The 17,481-nt window shown below is 37.8% G+C and overlaps 1 protein-coding gene across 1 annotated transcript; it reads right to left on the minus strand.

Annotated features, from left to right (window-relative positions):
• Positions 1–10,914: 10,914 nt before the first annotated feature.
• On the minus strand, positions 10,915–14,080 carry dusp1 (dual specificity phosphatase 1). The gene is made up of 4 exons (XM_028460413.1): positions 13,478–14,080; positions 13,048–13,193; positions 12,721–12,940; positions 10,915–12,125 (listed from the first exon to the last, which is right to left on the minus strand). The coding sequence occupies exons 1-4, from the start codon at positions 13,881–13,883 to the stop codon at positions 11,770–11,772; spliced, it is 1,128 nt and encodes a 375-aa protein (XP_028316214.1). The 5' UTR covers positions 13,884–14,080; the 3' UTR covers positions 10,915–11,769.
• Positions 14,081–17,481: the final 3,401 nt, after the last annotated feature.

Genomic DNA, 17,481 nt, shown 5'->3' on the forward strand with positions numbered 1-17,481 from the left:
AAGTATGACTTAAACCATTGCAATACTTTTCCATTCAGTCCAATGCAGCACTTAGATCCAATAGAATGAGAACAGATACTTTTCCTCAATCAGTGTTCAACCTTATGTCATTGATCATTTTGCTAAGAGCAGTTTCTGTGCTGTGATGAGAACAGTTCTAGATTAACTTGGAGTTTTGCTGTTCTCCATTTACGCTCAACTCTTCTACAATCAGATTTCAAAATTCTGCATTATCTCAGTCCTCCTCCAAGGTGTTTTCTGTGTGTTTGGTTTTCTCTTAGTTGTGATTGGAGCTGCCACATCTATGACATTACAGACTTTTGTATTAAACTCATCCAAGAGATTATCCACTGTCTCGGCGGCACTCAAGGTGTGTGTCATCGCTATGGCTTCCATAAACTGTGCACATGTGTTGTCATTTATGTACCTTTTCTTAAGACACACAGAAGTAGGGAAAACAGATGTTACAAACTCTAAATAAAAAGACACATAAATGATCAGATAGAGCTAAGTCTCTTACATCAACAGCAGAGATATCAACACCTTTAGAGATAATCAGATCCAAATTGTGACCTTGAGTGTGTGTCGGACCAGTCACATGTTATATAAGACCAAAACTGTCTATTAAAGCATATAGTTATTTGGCAGTATTGTCTGTTATTGTCTACATGACTATTAAAGTCCCCTGTTATTATTTAAAAAGTTGTATTCAGTGCAAACAACTGACAGCAGATCAGCAAACTCATCCATGAATTCTGAAGAATATTTTGGGGGTCTATAAATGACTAAAAACAGAACTCTTGAATCACCCTTCAGTAAGAACGACATATATTCAAAGGAGATCAAATCACCAAATGTTATTTCTTTGCACTGAATTATTGATTTAAAGATGGCAGCAACTCCACCACTTTTCCTGCAACTATGACACTTATTAAAATAAATAAAGTCTTGTGGTGCACTTTCATTGAGAATAGTATTACTGATACCATCATTCAACCACATTTCATTAAGAAGTAAAATGTTCAACTGATGTGTCAAAATAATATCATTAATTAACACTGATTTGTTAACAAGAGATCTAACATTAAGAAGAGCTCATTTTAAAAACTTTACTGGAGACACTGGGGGACTCTTAGGATGACATGTTATAGTAGTCAAATTATTATCTCTGTTAAGCTTTTTGTTTCTCTTTAATTTAGCTATTTTACCTGTGTTACCTATCACCACAGGAATTAAAGAAGCTGCATTATCTCCATAGGGCCCTGACTTGTTCTGGTTGTTCCTTCAAATAGAGGTACTGCAGTCCGGACATCAGGCAAATGTCGCTCTAAGTCAGTGTTTTCCTATCTTTATTGCCCCATGTACCCCTTAACCTTTATTTCTTATCACAAGTTCTCGTCTAACCTCTTCCATGTGTCTCGTCCATCATTAACCTTGAATTTAGGCATTTTTAGTCATTTATTTCTGATGTTTTGCTTGTTTTGGAAATTGAAATTCACCTCTTGTATTTTAAAGAGTTGTGCCACAAATTATTATTGATAGATGAGAAAAAGGTTTGTGCATGTCAAAATGACAAATGTTTCTGTGTACCTCCTGAGAGGTGTTCAAGTACCCCTAGGGGTACACGTACCCCAGTTTGGGAACCACTGCTTTAAGTTGAACACAGTTGGCTGTTTGGATCATGCTCTTATCAGCCTGAGGAGAAGAGTGATCCTGGGCCTGGTATTGTCAAGGAGGGATGGGTGGTGCTGATTGGTTCTTTAGGGGAGAGAAGATGGGACCATGGTGGGGTAAAGGGTGGGGTGTCAGTCTTGTGCCAGCAAGAACCAGCTTGTTCATCTGGGCAGTTTAAATCCAGGAAACTGGATGAGGTGGAAGTAGGTGAATTTTGGGGTGAAGCAGGTTAGTCCTGAGGTGTGGGAGGTGGGTTGATCTCTTCATTTTGGTGATTTTGATTTTCATTTCTTGATGGAAGCGCATTGACGCCATGTTCTTTCCTTTTTGTTTTGTTCTCCAATGGTATATGCATCAGGAATGTTAGCCAAAGAGTTGTTGTTTGAATGTGAAGAGGTCAAAAAAAGATGTGTTGTCAACAGGTGTACACCGAGAGTATAAAGTTTTGTTTATTGTAGTGACTTCTCGCCATTGCAAATCTTGTTTTACGGCATGTATCATATTGTTAAAACAAACAGCAATGAAGAATTATGAATTTTGTTTTATTTTGTATTCTAAGAAACAGTTTATCCAGCCTAAGTAAACACAGTTCATTTTTGTGTGTACTTCATATAAAGATGAACACTTACAGTTCTACATTTTTTGCGCACCCAAAACTTTTTTTAGCTACGATACGTTAATATAAAACTGCACATAGTAACATGCATCATGGCTAATACCGTATATGATATCAATGTGTCATTCTTTGCACAATGGACATCTCCTAAATTATACAAATGTATGTGGAGTTAACTTCATACACCGGCCCAAACACTCTGATTTAAAGTATTATTTATAATTTTCAATGACCTACAGCTATTTTATTCAATACACGAGTGAAACATATGTTGTTTATCAAACCAGAACAAACAGTATAATACTGTCATTTTTGGGAATATTGAATAATGGGATAATGGGTTACGACTATTTCACAAATATGAGTCATTACACACACAGTAGAGATTTACGCCTGTGTTAATAGATTTTCCCATGAAAAGTTTACTACCTTATTAATGTTACAGGGTATTACACAGGTAAAGTGCCAAACTGTTTTTCAAAGGCTGTTGGGACCAGTGCTACTCTGCCTAATGCTACCATGTTACCATAAGATGGCGATCTCACACAGTAAACCTGGAAGGAGATGAACTTGTGTTTCTGATGCTCCCTTTCTGTGTGCATTACAGTTAACAAAGGTAAAAAAAATAAATAAAAAAAGAAGAACTGTATGTATATTCTGTAACTATGGCTCATTTTGTCACAAGCTTTTAACAACAAACTTATTTAAAGAAGTTTGATTTTCATAAACCCAACAATTTATGGATTCAATTACGTTCTCTGTTTCTTCTTCTTTTAATCCAGTGTTATGACTAAACCCCAAAAACTTTTTTTTTGTTGCTGAAAACAAATGTATTGGGGTGCGAAGTAGTGATGTTGAATAATTGATATCTTTTGTCAATTTTGTCAAAATATTTTGATTTGCCATATTTTGTTGTAAAAACGCGTGACTGCCCTCTATGGGTTGAAAACCAGCTATTATAATTAAATGTGATCATTGGCTGAGAATGATGGTTTGTGACGATTTTGGTGGCTTCTTTCACTTTTGGCCCCGCCCCTTCTATAAAAACTAGCACTTGACAATTCTGCAATCCGTGGCGAGTAGGTTGGATTGAGAGAATTGTGAAAAGAGGTATAGTGAGTTTTGACTAGGCAGTCAGCATACCATAGATTGTACTGGAGATTTTATAGTGCAGACTGGGCATTTCTTAAAGCTGCTGTATGTAAGGGGTTTTTTTTTTTTTTTTTTGTTTTGTTTTTTTTGCGTCATTTCGTCAAAAATTCACAGTAACCTTTCAGCATATTGTTTTTCAAAATGTTCTGAGAATACACTGGACCTCTGTGCTTTCTCTTGACTCTATAATCAAGCTTAAGAAATCAAGGAGCAGAACGCTCTTTTTCAGCCAATCAGATCTTTTTACAAAGCAAGTGTTCCATGAGCTGTTTTGGACGTTAGTATTGGCTGGTCGACTACGGTTGAAACGCGTTCACGTTACAGCAGAAAAAGTTGCAGAAGGTAAATGTATCACGCTACGGCACAATGCACATGAAAGATAATGATGGAGTTAGCAATACATGTAAATAACACAGTTCACCATTAGCTTGGCATGTCACACCAAATCTTCTAGTTTCATCTAAATACAAAGTATGAGACAAAGAGATAACTTTTGACAAACTTCTCATTGTCTTATTTTCATGACGTCAGTACCATAATACAGAGTTAAACCCATTCAGCACACAAACACACTGGCCCACAGCCATGTGATTTATAAGTGCATATATGTGTGTATGCTCTTTGAGTGTGACATCATTCAGAGTGGGATAGGATGTCAGACATTCCTTGAATGCTCCACACAGGATCTCACTTATGCTTGTGAACACAACCCGTATCAACAGTGAGTGGAAAAATACAGAGCTCCGTTTAGAGTGTGGAAGGGAAAAGAGGATCTGGAAGGAACGATCTGGGTCAGAATCCTTGTTGTTTAAAAAGATATGATTGTTTTTTTTTACCATCTACAATTTACAATGTGTTGTTTGTTTGTTTGTTTACTTTTGTATACTGTGTTCCTGTTTCATAGCCAACTACAGTTGAGAACTTTGTTATCTCGACGAGTGGAAGTAGCACAACAAACACAATAAACATAACAGTAGACACATAGACAGAAAGTATAGTTTCTTTACCACCATTGTCTTGCATTCCTAATGTGATTGTTGCAGGAAAAGCCGCCTTGTTGGTGAGGAAGAGACACTTCACTACTACCGCCATGGGGAATATCCTGAGCTGGTTTTTGTTTATCAAGTCACAGATCTGGCCTTATCTTCTACTGTCACACAGCGTCAGGTTCTCTGGCCTTTTGCGTCATCATATTTGGTATCTCAAACTAACATTTTCTTACTGTCACATTGTAATTATTCATTTTTATCATTCTCAAACTGGCTTTGAGTATATTTTGTATATTATGCTACAGGCTGTTACAGAGGCCTACCATCATATGCTTTGAGAACCACAGCTTTGAATCATAACTCCAAGTGTGTATCCAACTTAAGATTTCATTTATAGACAAAATGTGAGAGAGACTCAAATCTTTTCAAAAGTTATGGAAGTTGTATAACTATTCAACTTTCCCCAGTAATTGAAAATACTTTTTTCTAATAGAATAAACTCTATGGAAACAACTATTCTTGTGACATCTCTTCAGTACGACTTCAAGGATTACAACAAAACTTCGAGAAAAACTGAGAACCGTTTTATGAGCCTCTGCGGTACATTCCTGAACTCTGACATATTCTCAGTCTATGAAAGAAAAGCAAGACCAGAGTTTTATATAATTCAGCTGAAAATAAGTCTCAAAGAGCTTTTGTGAACTTTACAAACACCACATGGTAGAAGTGGATTCCAGAAAAGGCTTTCTGATGTTAAACTGTGTTGACAGTAAAATGTGACAGAGAAAATATCTGTTGTTGTCATAATGTTGTTTCTATGCATTCAATTGGGGTTTTGTAAAACATCTAAATGGATTGAACTCGACTTCGATGAGTTGATTGAGTTTGCTTTGTTTGCGACTCAAGCGCTCAGTTTAATGTAGACGACAAGCCAAACTGAATCCTTTTCTATGTAATATGTTCTATCTTATAAACAAAGCATTGTGTGCTTTAATTGTCATTATTCTCTCTTTACTCATTTTTCCACTTCTCGTTGCAAATTAATGAATGTGCAGCAAGCATGGGTGCAAGAAATGAAATGACAATAAAAGAAGAGATAGCAAAAAAAAAAAAAAAAAACATGCCACCAACAAGGTGCTGCACTGTGATCTGGTGGTTGATGACTCAGGCAGATCTAATTCTAGACTCGTGGCTCTTTCACATTAACCCTGCAACTTGCTGTGTTCTAACCTTGGTGCAGGGTAAAATCCTTCTCTGGTGTAAAAGCATGCTAGTTTGACTTCTATGATGCTGCACCATCCTAATGCACACGCATTCTCATCATCAGTTGACACACATGGGCATTGATCAGTGGTTTTGTATATTTTTATTGCCTTTGTATTCATGTCATATTCTAATAGTTAGATAGATTGTTTTTTTTTTTTAAAAAAATGGTTGATCAAAGTATTGTTTGTACTGATCAAGCTAAACGATTTTTTTTTTTTAAAAGTTTGATATCTCTAATAAATCAAGGAAGTTCTGCATGTGTGTGTGTGTGTTTGTATGTGTGTGTTTGTGGAGCGAATGTTTGTTCGACCTGAAACTTTTTTGACTGCTTTCATATAAGATTCAGTGTGTGCATGCATTATTTTGAATTTGTTTGATATTGCAAAATGTTTATTTTAATTACATTTTGCCCTGACGGCACACTCATGTTTAACCAGAAATGAAACCTATTCAGCTTTTGACCTCAGTGTGAGGGGGCGCTAGCGCAGCAATCTGTTCATTTGCAACTTCTAATAATCAGTAGAAAAAGACCCTCCTCCAGTCCACAAAAGAAGGTCAATATTAAAAACGTTTTTGTACTGCTAAATGTTTAATCTAAGTGTGTTGCAAAACGTTTATTTTCATTTTTGTTTTGAGATTACAGCTCCAAATTTTGATTGCATCATAGTACTTCAGGGTCCTTTTTTTTTTTTTGTCTCTCTCAAGTCTCACTCATTGGACGTAACATATCAGCACACGTCAGCTGGTGCTGATATGTGCAGATGAAGAAATATGCCAGTAAGGTGACTTTCAGTCATTGTCTTTTCGTAGAAAACGTGAAACTGTCACAAAAAAATAAGCTTCTATTTTCGTGCCTGTCAATATGATTTCCGCATTGTTTTTGACAACTTTCAAACTTAGACTGGAAGTTTTATCATACATTACATCTTATTAGAGCATTTCATTCAGGGTTTGGGCTAAGGCAACCTTCACTAATCACTAATTACTGAAGAGAGACCATTTTTTCTTTTTCCTAGGATTAGTTTTTAATTACGTTTGTTATATGTGTAGCCAGGATTAATGCACAAAACAATTGACAAGATGCGTCAGCTCAGATATTTTTACACTGCATTTTACTTGAACTAGATTTAGATTTGAGAAAGTGAAAGTCTAGAATACAGTTGTTTGATATTGTTAAAAAAAATAAATAAAAAAAGATAGAAAATGATTTTTTAATCAGTTATGTATTATTCTAATCAGTTACTAGAGATTTCAGGCGACCCCATTTGAACCACACATGGGGTCATGACCCCAAGGTTGAAAAACACTAAGTTAGGTTAAGGGTTAAAGTAAATGCTTGTGGTTAGGTGATGAATCTTATTGACATATTTCAGTTTGCAATTCCTTCCAAAAAACTCATGATAAAAAATGAGCACGAAAAACACAATGAAATGACATAAAGTCCTTTTTGTGACAGTTTCACAAACTCTGTGAGACTGGTCTGTTTTGCTCCATATTTAGGGCCCAGCACATCTGATAAGAACATAGTTTGTGCCAATCCTGCTTAGACTCCCACTGAGGATTCTCAAGAAAGCCAGTGGATAAAATCCCAACCCCTTATAGAAAAAGGAGCCTCAATCCTACAATTATATTTATTTTTTCAACTCACAAAATGCTTCACCATAACTACAACAATGTCCAAAATTGTAATCGAATAGAATTGTTTAATACATGTCATTATTTTATGTTGTACATGAGACTAAAATTATAAAAAAAAATTCTAATAAAGGGTTGGTATTTCGTCCTGTCAGCAAACTGGTCACAACCTCGGTAATAGTTTATTCTAGCTTTCCTAATATTATCACACATTAATTTACTGTCCTGTATAAATGGTAAATAAGTTATACAAAAGGGATTCAATCTATATAAACAGCATGGATAGGAACAAAACCAACAAAAAATCTTTCACGAATCTTTTAAGTAATCCACGTTATCAATCTTTATTTAATGTTGCACTTTGTTTAAAACATATTAGGGTTCTTTTTTTTTCCTGTCATTTGCGATTCTCTGCTGTCAAGTAAATCATAGACGTTTTAAAGGTATCTCATGTTCTTTTTACCCAACTAAAAATAGGTCAAAATGTGGCATTTTAAGTGTCAATGATTCAGCAGTGGTAGATACAAGCTTAATTAGTGACACGGTATTTTTGTTTGTTTGTTTGTTTGTTTTTAATGTGAACAGCATGGATTAAAAAGCAAACAAGAATACTTTTGTATTTGATAGACAAATGTAAATCATAATATCCCTCTGGGCAGCACACTGTAATCTTATGGTTTGTGTTCATGACAAACTCATAAGACAAGTACAGATAAAATCCTCTGTCGGATAAAAAAAAAGGAGTGAATTTTACATTATAGCTTTTTACCATGAACATAACAATAAACCAGAATTAGTCTGGAATGAAAACACACTTCTACTGTACAACACTGTAATGTAGCCAGTTGGAGAGCAATAATTAAACATAGTGTTGCCTATTCCTTCATGTTGTCTGTTTGAATAAATTCAACAAATAAAGATCATTCTCAGCAGACAGACGGTCTGAAAAGGAAATGGAATCCAACGCCGTCAGCTTCTAAAAATTTGATTCACAATGATATACAGTAAAAGGAAGGGTGGGACTCTTACCCATCATATAACCATAGTTTCCACAGGATTGTGTCAATGAAAATGTATTTGATGTTGAGTCAGAGTCCTGAAAGTGACAAAAAAAAGACACTCTGAGTTTGGTTTGGCTATTTAGGAACAATGCAGAAGTATTCCTTAACACTATTACAATTGAATTTCTTAATCTGTGTCATGTAGGTGTTTGAATACTCCCTGTTATGCTTTTAAAACTGATCTGATAATTGGTTGAAAGGGAATTTTTCCATCATTCAGTTCATTTAACAAGTATCACAACTTTTTCACACACCAACACATGTTCCAACCATTCACCCTCCTGACAGCAGGAAATCTGATGACACAAGGACAAACAAGGAAGGGTGGGGTTTGGGGGTGATGCACATATATGTCAGTGAAACCACAGATTGTCACAGTTGATGATGTAATGCAGTGGTTCTCGAACTTTTTTGGCTTAAGTACCCCCTTTGTCCGACTGCAGTAGAAAACTATTTAAAAACAACAATCGAGCATAATGATGGAATGAATGAGTGATAACACACATCTCATTTTGTAAATTAGTGGAAAAAGACCATATTTATTGCAGTGGTTTCCAACCTGTTTTGGAGCGTGACCCCATTTTGTTATCAAGAACTGCTGGCGACCCCAAAGACAATTTTTTTTAGAATTTGTTTTTGATCCTTTTTGAGCTCAGATGTATATTTTTTTTTAATGGATTTTTGGATTTTAGTTGAACTAGATTTATATTTCACAAAGTAAAAGTATAGAAATGTAGTTGTTTAAACAAAAAAAAAAAAAAGATGTATATTCAAAAATCGATTTACATTTTTCAGAAATTTCAGGCGACCCCACATTGGGTCCCGACCCCAAGGTTGAAATAGATTTATTTCTATAGTTTTTATCATTTGCGGTCATCCCACGCCCGAGGTGGGACCAACACTGGAACTTTATTATCCACCAAGTGTGGAAGGGGTGTAGGTTTGAGCTCCATCCGAGTTAAAGGGGACAGCTTTTCTCAGAAAGATACAATAACCAAATTTGGTGTGAGGCGTCAGGGTATGAATACCTTGATGGAGTTATTGCCCTTGTTCTGTTTTTTTTTTGTTTTTTTTTTTTGGGCGGGGATGTTGATGATTATATGTCTTCTTGTTTGTTATATTTCCTCTCTCTCTCTCTCTCTCTCTCTCTCTCTCTCTCTCTCTCTCCCCCCCTTTTAGAAACACTGATGTAATAATGTCCTCGCAGAGGCAATGTCTCCACTTAAGATTTGTCACATATTTATTTGGCAAATATTTAAAATACAAAGCAAACAAGGGAAGCCAAACATATTCTAAATAATCAAGATAAATTACGTCCCCCTTTCCCACCTCCTCATCGACCAGTTGTTCAGAAGTGCAGACATGAGGTGTCATCATCATCATCACCTCAGCAGGAAGTTGTCCCCCCCTTTTTTTCTCACCTCTTTCCATGGTCACAGCCAATGTTTTCACTCATTTGCAACCTAAACACATCCCTTTTCCCTTTCACAGCTATGTCCGTCCCTGCCTCCCCACTGATGATTGACTCTGGGATAGAAGGCTGGAGCTCCACTGAGCCCTGAATGCTCTTTAGTTGTCACACTTTTCCCAAACGCCTTGCAGCTGCTCCTATTGTGCCAAAGGAGGGAGGGATCCTTGGCTGTTCCTTTGAGCCTCCTGCTGTTGCCCTGGCCTCAGTGTATTCATAAAGTGGGGTGTGTGTGGCTAAAACAATGACTGACACAATAACATCATGCCTTCAATTTGGGTAAAGTCTTGATGCAGATGCACAATGGGATTCCTTTGCATGGGAAGAACAGATTGAATTAATCCAGAAGTCTGTTTCCTGCTTTAAATCCACTGTAAACATCTATAGCATTTATAACTTTAAGTAGGAACGCATTTTAAAATACACAAGATATTTTGAAGTAAACCAAGCTGCTGGCCATGGTTTTTTTTTTTTTTTCATTAGATAAATCTATAGTATAGGCCTCATTGATCCATTGACATTTTCACTTGTTACATGTGGGGTGTAGAGTGTTTTACTTCATTCTGATATCAAAGGGAATACTGGAAAGAAAAACGAAAACAGAACAAAAATGGTTTTAAGCAAATTACTGTTCTCTGTCTGGTGAAAAACACAAGAAATCACCAATAATGAATGAAGCTAAAACACTTCTATTATGCATCTGTTTACGGGACTCCACGTCCAACAATGCAGTGTGCGAAAATGTCAAACTGATTTTTACGGAGATTAAAACAAACTTTAAAGCAGCACTTTCAACCTTTTTCCCTTTGATTAAATAATACAATGATGCACACACTATGATTTTTATCTAGTAAGACCTTATGGTGGGTAGCAGCTTTAAATAAACATATCTAGTCGTTAATTTACGTTGTCAGCATATCAAAATATGTATAGAATAATACTGGTGGCTTGAATTATTACTTATGCTTGGCCTTTTAATAATTTTGTTCATAATTCCCAGTCATTTTGCCATGATGGTGAGACATGTAATGTAAAAAAGAGAAACGGTCAAAATGAATATAAAAGCTCATCAAAATTTATTGACTCATATAAAAACATGAAACAAACATTTGCAAAAATAGATATGACAAACAAATATATATATTACTTTAGTTAATAAATATGTCACAATGCAGCTACAGCACTTTAAGGCCCAAGTTTAAGTCGTTGTCGGCCTTATGTCAGTCGCAGTACTGCAGTACACGGTACGAAATATGAGGTATATTCTAGTCCGATTCCCCAACAAGCCAGGATCGTCAAGATGTCATGAAAGGCAGACATTTGTGTGTCAACTGTTGACCTAATGCACATAATAGCAACATTTACGTCATTCATTTACACAGAGAAGGAGGGATACATTCATTGTTCATCAAATGTTCATTTTAAGGCCATATTTGAGTCCTGCTTTCGTTGACCAGTGCAGAAAGCAACAAAGACATTTGAGAGTGTAATCGAGCATTCCTGAGACACCGTTTAAACCTCTTCATTCAGTTTACTCAAAGAATAATTATGATTATCAAAAGCAGGTGCCCTTCTAAACACATCAGTCCTTTGAATGATGCAAATTCTTACATGATTCTTAATCCGAAAACACCTTTTTTTAAATCTACTTCTCATGCATTTCAGCACTAAAACTGCCAATAACGTTCACATTTGGGAGGTTAAACAATACTGCCTGGTGGTAGTTACACAATCTCCCTTTAAAATGAGGCCAACCTAAATACATTTGGCAGATAACAGAGTCATATGAACTGACCCAAACAAATGCACCCATTCTGTTAGTGATACCAGCATCACTGTAAATGGATTGTCATAGAAAAAACAACACAATGTGTGATGCATATCCAGTCTTTGCTGTCCTTGTGAAACTCAGCAGCTGGGAGAGGTGGTGATCGGACTGTGGAGGAACGAGAGCTGACCAGCTGAGGGGTGCACAGGGATGGAGACGGGGAAGTTAAATACTGTGCTGCTGTTGCCGATGGCGGGACTTCCTGCCTCCGACGAGCAGGTCGACGAAGCCAGGACCTGGGACTCGAACTGAAGGAGCTGACCCATGAAGCTGAAGTTTGGGGAGATGATGCTGCGACGTTGCTTGACAAACTCGAAGGCTTCGTCCAGCTTTACACGGTTGGTTCGCATGAGGTAGGCCAGGCAGATAGTGGCGGAGCGGGAGATGCCAGCTTGGCAGTGAACAAACACTCGGCCTCCTTTATTTCTCACTGAATCTGTGTGTGGAGGGGGGGGGGCAGGAAGAGAATGCTTGATTAGTGACATGCAGACTACTTTGAAAAAAAAAAAAACAATTACATTAAAACTCACTCTGCACAAGTGGCCAAAAAACAATCGATAACACTTTCAATTTGTTTCTAAATTCAACTGTTTATAAAACCACAGTTATAAGTGGAGCAGGGATTGGGCCTGTGGGGGTTATTCCCTAAGGAGGACGTCTGATAGGACAAAAGAGGTGCACAGATCCCCACTAAGGGGGGGGGGGTATTGATCTGGGACTGAGGAGGAATTGCCTTTTGTTCGGTCACAACAAAGAGTTGTGTGGCGGGAGCCATTCACCCACAGCATGCTCACCCCACAACAAAACAGATCGGGCCTGCTGCTTTTTCTCTGGTGATGATGTAACTACTACTGTGGAGGGGGGGATGGGGGCTCCTCACAGCAAGCTGGTCAATTTTGGAGGGAACTTTTTTTTTCGGATTTTAATCTATGATTCAAAGCGTGAAGGTAGGAAAGTTGGGGGCTGGGTGTTATTTAGTGTTGCCTGACATTATTAACAGCTAGGGGGGAGTGAAATTAAAATGGACTTACCAATAAATTCAATTGCCTCATTGAACCAGGAGCTGATATCTGCTTTGTGGTTGTCCTCAACAGGGATGCTCTTGTAAAGGAAGGAGTCTTCAAAATGGTTGGGGCAGTTAGCGGAGACATTGATTAGAGCTGTGATCCCCAGCATGTCCAGCATGTCTTTTCTAGAAGCATGATAGGCACTGCCAAGGTAGAGGAAAGGCAGGATCTCCACTGGACCTCCCTATAGAGAGAAAAACAACATACAATCAGTCTCCTCACTATCATAACTACAGCTGGTTGGATGCAGATACTGTCATAGTCCCTCTAATAATGGCAGAAAGTACAAACCTGGTCATATAAAGGTGTATTACAGGGACTACAGTTTGGATCTGCACTCTCGGGGCAGTTGGAGCTCAGGGGCAAACTGAGACCTTGTGGGAGTGAGGGTTTGGTGCACATCTCTGGATACTCTGTGGAAAAAGCATCAAATCCACCTGGAAAACAATAACAAAAAATAAACCAATGGTCAGATGGAGCTCATGTTAGCACAAAGCCAGTGACATGTCAAATAAATCTCTAAGCAAGGGGACAACTGGTCGTGGGCTATTTTAGATCATTGTTTACCCCCCCTAGCACCAGCTGGTAATGGTGACAGCTGGAAGCGGGGTTTGTTGTCCCGTTGTTAGGATACAGAGTACAGATCGTGTAGTAGGCTATCTATCTATCTATCTATCTATCTATCTATCTATACACACTAAAACACAGGTCGTTTTCTTACCTTTGAGAAGAAACACTGTGGCCCCGCAGCGCTGTCGGCACAGGGCCGTAACAGCCAGCATCAGGGTCCCATCCTTCTTCGCCTGACTTAAATCCGAGCTGCGGTCGTCCAGCAGCACCACGGACTGGTATTCCCCGGACAGCAGCCGGCTCCGGGTGTCCTCGTTGGGGACAATGTGCTCGATTCCCAGACCACCGCGGGCTCTCCGGCGCACTATGGTGCTGAAGCGGACGTTGGTGGAGCCCGAGATGTGGGACGAGTTAAAGGAGAGGAAGGAGCGGCAGTCCAGCACCAGGCAGTCCGGGACGTCTTCCAGCAAGCTAAAGAGGGACGCGCAGTCGATGGTGGGAACCTCCATAATGACCATAGTAGAGCGGCTAGATAGAAATGTTAAATCCAAATACATTAAAAGTGCTGTGGAAAGGTGTACGGTCGAGTCCTTTGTTCCGGTAAAGTTGTTGGAAGACTAAATAAAAAGTTACAACAAAGTTTTAGGGATTTTGTTGCTGCCCCCTTTCTTCTTCTTTGGTGTATCCGCTTGTTGGTTCCGGTTTTAACTCTTTCAGTACTTTGACAGTTTGTAGCTTCTGTTGGTGAATGATTTGAACGGCTTTTATATACCAGCGACGCTCGCGAGCGAGAGGGGGAGGGGGAGGAGGGTTGCACAGACGTCACGGCCCCGCCCATTTCGGCGCCCTGCCAACAGTGCTGACGTCATGATGACTGAACGTGAACCCGCGCGCACAAAAAAAAAAAAAGTACATTTGAGTACAGACGTAGCGCACGTACGCGGGCACGAGGCCGCACAAACCTCAGCTTGATTGGCTGAAGGCTGTTTTTCTTTTTCTTTCTTTCTTTCTTTCTTTCTTTCTTTCTTTCTTTCTTTCTTTACTCAAAGAATATACATTTCTACATTCTTTCTGTTACAAACAGTATTTTGATAATACAGCTATTTATCAACAATATACAATAGACTACCCCACATGTTTATACTGTTTAACTTAAATTGCTACACTGTAATCAACAAAATAAGAGCACTGTTTTTTCTCTGATTTTTGGTGTTACATCTAAATTGTTTCCATTTTTCTACCTTAGAAAATAACTTTGTAATTGTTTCAGTTGAAGTCTTTTTTGTTGTTGCTGTTGTTGTTGTTAGAAATCTTTTTGTGTCAAATGTAAACTGCTATGTTACAAAAATGATGGTAAGCTTGCAACATATTACATATTAGTCATACTTACAACATCCATTTACAGTACATGCTTCGTAATGATGAGTGTATGGCAGAGTTCATCACTGTTCACTATTGTCTAAATGACAATAGGAATTAGATTAAAATAGTTGTGTGTGTTATACAGTTTTTTTGTTTACTTACAATTGAGAGTTATTATTTTGTCAAATGTATAATTAACTTAATTATAGGGGGGGGAAAGTAGGGTGAATTGTGGCAAAGGGCAAGTATAGCGTCAACCCTGTTATCTAGAAAACTGTCGAGGAAATTGGTCCAATGGCCACATATTTTCAAAGATGCGTTTATTTTACTCATCCTGGAAAGAGAGACGTGACTTGAGAGGTAAAAAATAATTTAGGTTTGAACAGTTATTGAGAAGTTAGTTTGGAAACAGTTCACACATTTAAGCTACACTATAAACCTATACAGTTAGCATGATGCTAGCCCTAAAGTTTTAGATAATGGGCCTGGGGTGATTTGTGCCAAAGGGCTTGACTTTACTCCCTCCAATGACTATTTACTACATATAACTTGATTTGATCTTTTCAACACATTTGTATGTGCCGCTTGTATTTTCACATTTAATCACTAAAAACTATGTGAAAGTTTTCTGTTTCAAACAAAATCCATCATGCCGCACAGTTACAAACAACACCTCTTGAGGAGTTGGACAGAGCAGTGAAAGTGGTGCATCATGGGAAGACCAAACATCAGGTGGCAAAGGAAATAAAGATCTGCAGGATGACCTTAAAAAGATATATGGAGAAGAAAAACATAGCAGAAGTAACAAAGACGAGCAAAGAGAAAATAATGTACTTAAACTTGGTTAAAGACCCTTGAAGTAAAACCTGGCACAACTCACATTTTATCTATATTGTCCATGTAATATATCATTAAAGGAACCAATGGGTTATATCTAGCCATCTCTAGTAAACTAAAGATCACTATAACAGGCATTTTAGTTCATCTATTCCTATATCTTCTATCTAAATGTCTATAAATCCTCGGCAATTGTTCCATGATGTTCGCGTTTAATTTGATTTCTATTTTGCCTTTTCACCTGAGAGTTGACAATTACAAGATAATAAGTAAATATATGCCATGGATGCCATAAAAGTTTATTCTTTGTTTTTATTAGTCAGCGGTACATAGTGTTCAATGCCCCGAGAGCAAAGGCCACCCATAAAAGTTAATCACTATATAGAAATCTCAAGTCCAGTAAATTTCCACATGCTGAGAAACAAAACAGTGGTATATTCCGGCAAGACAGCAGCAGATGGAGATCTACCGAAGTGTTGGTTTTCTTTCAGTTGTGAAACACAAAATGCATGTAATGTTTTCATACCGTAAGAACGCATGGGCTCGGCTGTACTTTAAAACTTCCAGCAATATTTCACTAATACTGGGAAACCCTCTTGTTTGGTGTGTCAGATAATTGACCACACTGCTATGACAGTAACAAGACAGGTTTATTGATGACGCATACATTACAGTTGCTGACAGGAAGGTGTGGCTAAGCCTTTGTCTTGACTCTCATGAAGAGGAAAACAATATTTTGTTGTTGTGAAACCAATGGTAACCAAATAGTGGCACGTGATGTGTTTTTTTTTTTTTGCTGGTTGTAGTGCAATCTTTTGGTTTCAGTTTATCAGTCACAGTATGCATAATTTGACTCATTAGATAACTTGTTTTAGTTTTTAAATGTATTTTGGTTGAAATAACAAGGCTGACATTGTGCAAATGATGTCATCTTTACCGTGCAATATAACATAACCAAGTGCTTTATATACAATGGTGAATTCACGTTTACATGTATTTTCCTCTGTTTGACTTGAATAAAAAAAAAAGAAATATGGATGTGTTGTGAAAGAAAAGAGGAGGGGTATGAGCTTGTAAACGGTTGTTAGAAGCACAGAATTTTAACAAATCACATCGGAGTGTAAAAACTCTCTCGCCGGTTTAACCTCACACTCCTGTGAGATGAGTCAACTTTGAGAGAGGACAGGAATGTTACACACTATACACAGCAGGAAGGTCCAACTAGTTTTGAAAACACTTTGTACCCAAACATTTAGTTCAAATGGGGCCCCACTGAAAGTGATGGTTTTACAATTAGGAAAGACACTGGATGACATACTGGTTTCAAAGCAACCTAGTTTAAAAATAAATAACTATAAATCACAAAATGAACAGGGAAGAAAATGTTTGTTTCATTATGTCCCATTAAGCCTTTCTGCTTGTTTGACTTATTGTTGGTACATATGTCTCTGCTTGTTGGTTAATACGTGTTACAAGAAAGTGGGATTTGACTCAGTCTCTGAGTCAAATTATGGTATCTTTCAGATCATGGTTGCATAGATAAAGTCTTGAACTGATATTATTCCGACCACAAGTCTTCACAGATACGTCAGGTCAGAGCTGATCAGTGGATGACAGAGTGCTTCAATCCAATTTACCCTGAAAATAGGTTTGGAGTTGCTGGTCTGGTTTTAATTCCCATAAGTTTAGCGCATACTCAACCATAGCTCTCGTCCAGAAAGAGAAGTGAAACAGAGGATGACCGAGAGGCATTTCCTGTGTTCTATTATCGCTGTTACTTGCTGTTATTTGGTTGCCCGTTTACTGTCATTGCTTCTTGTGGCAACAGCGCAGCTTTCTCCAGGAAAACACAGGGCCTTTCATAGTTTTCAATCATCTCGAAAAGGAAATAGGAATATATTTTTTCATCATTTACTCATGCAATTGTCAATGAAAACAGATATAATTCTCAGGTCC

The sequence above is a fragment of the Gouania willdenowi genome, chromosome 10 (genome assembly GCF_900634775.1).
Source record: "Gouania willdenowi chromosome 10, fGouWil2.1, whole genome shotgun sequence".
In the NCBI taxonomy this organism is placed as follows: Eukaryota; Metazoa; Chordata; class Actinopteri; order Blenniiformes; family Gobiesocidae; genus Gouania; species Gouania willdenowi.

What these genes read in the sequence shown, in the direction of transcription:
- dusp1 (XM_028460413.1), bottom strand. Translation starts at nt 13,883, where the DNA reads ATGTATTTGGATTTAACATTTCTATCTAGCCGCTCTACTATGGTCATT. An exon ending in CACAGTGTTTCTTCTCAAAG is followed by an intron (nt 13,194 to 13,477) that starts GTAAGAAAACGA and finishes ATTGTTTTCCAG; the next exon opens with GTGGATTTGATGCTTTTTCC. An exon ending in TGAGGCAATTGAATTTATTG is followed by an intron (nt 12,126 to 12,720) that starts GTAAGTCCATTT and finishes CTCCACACACAG; the next exon opens with ATTCAGTGAGAAATAAAGGA.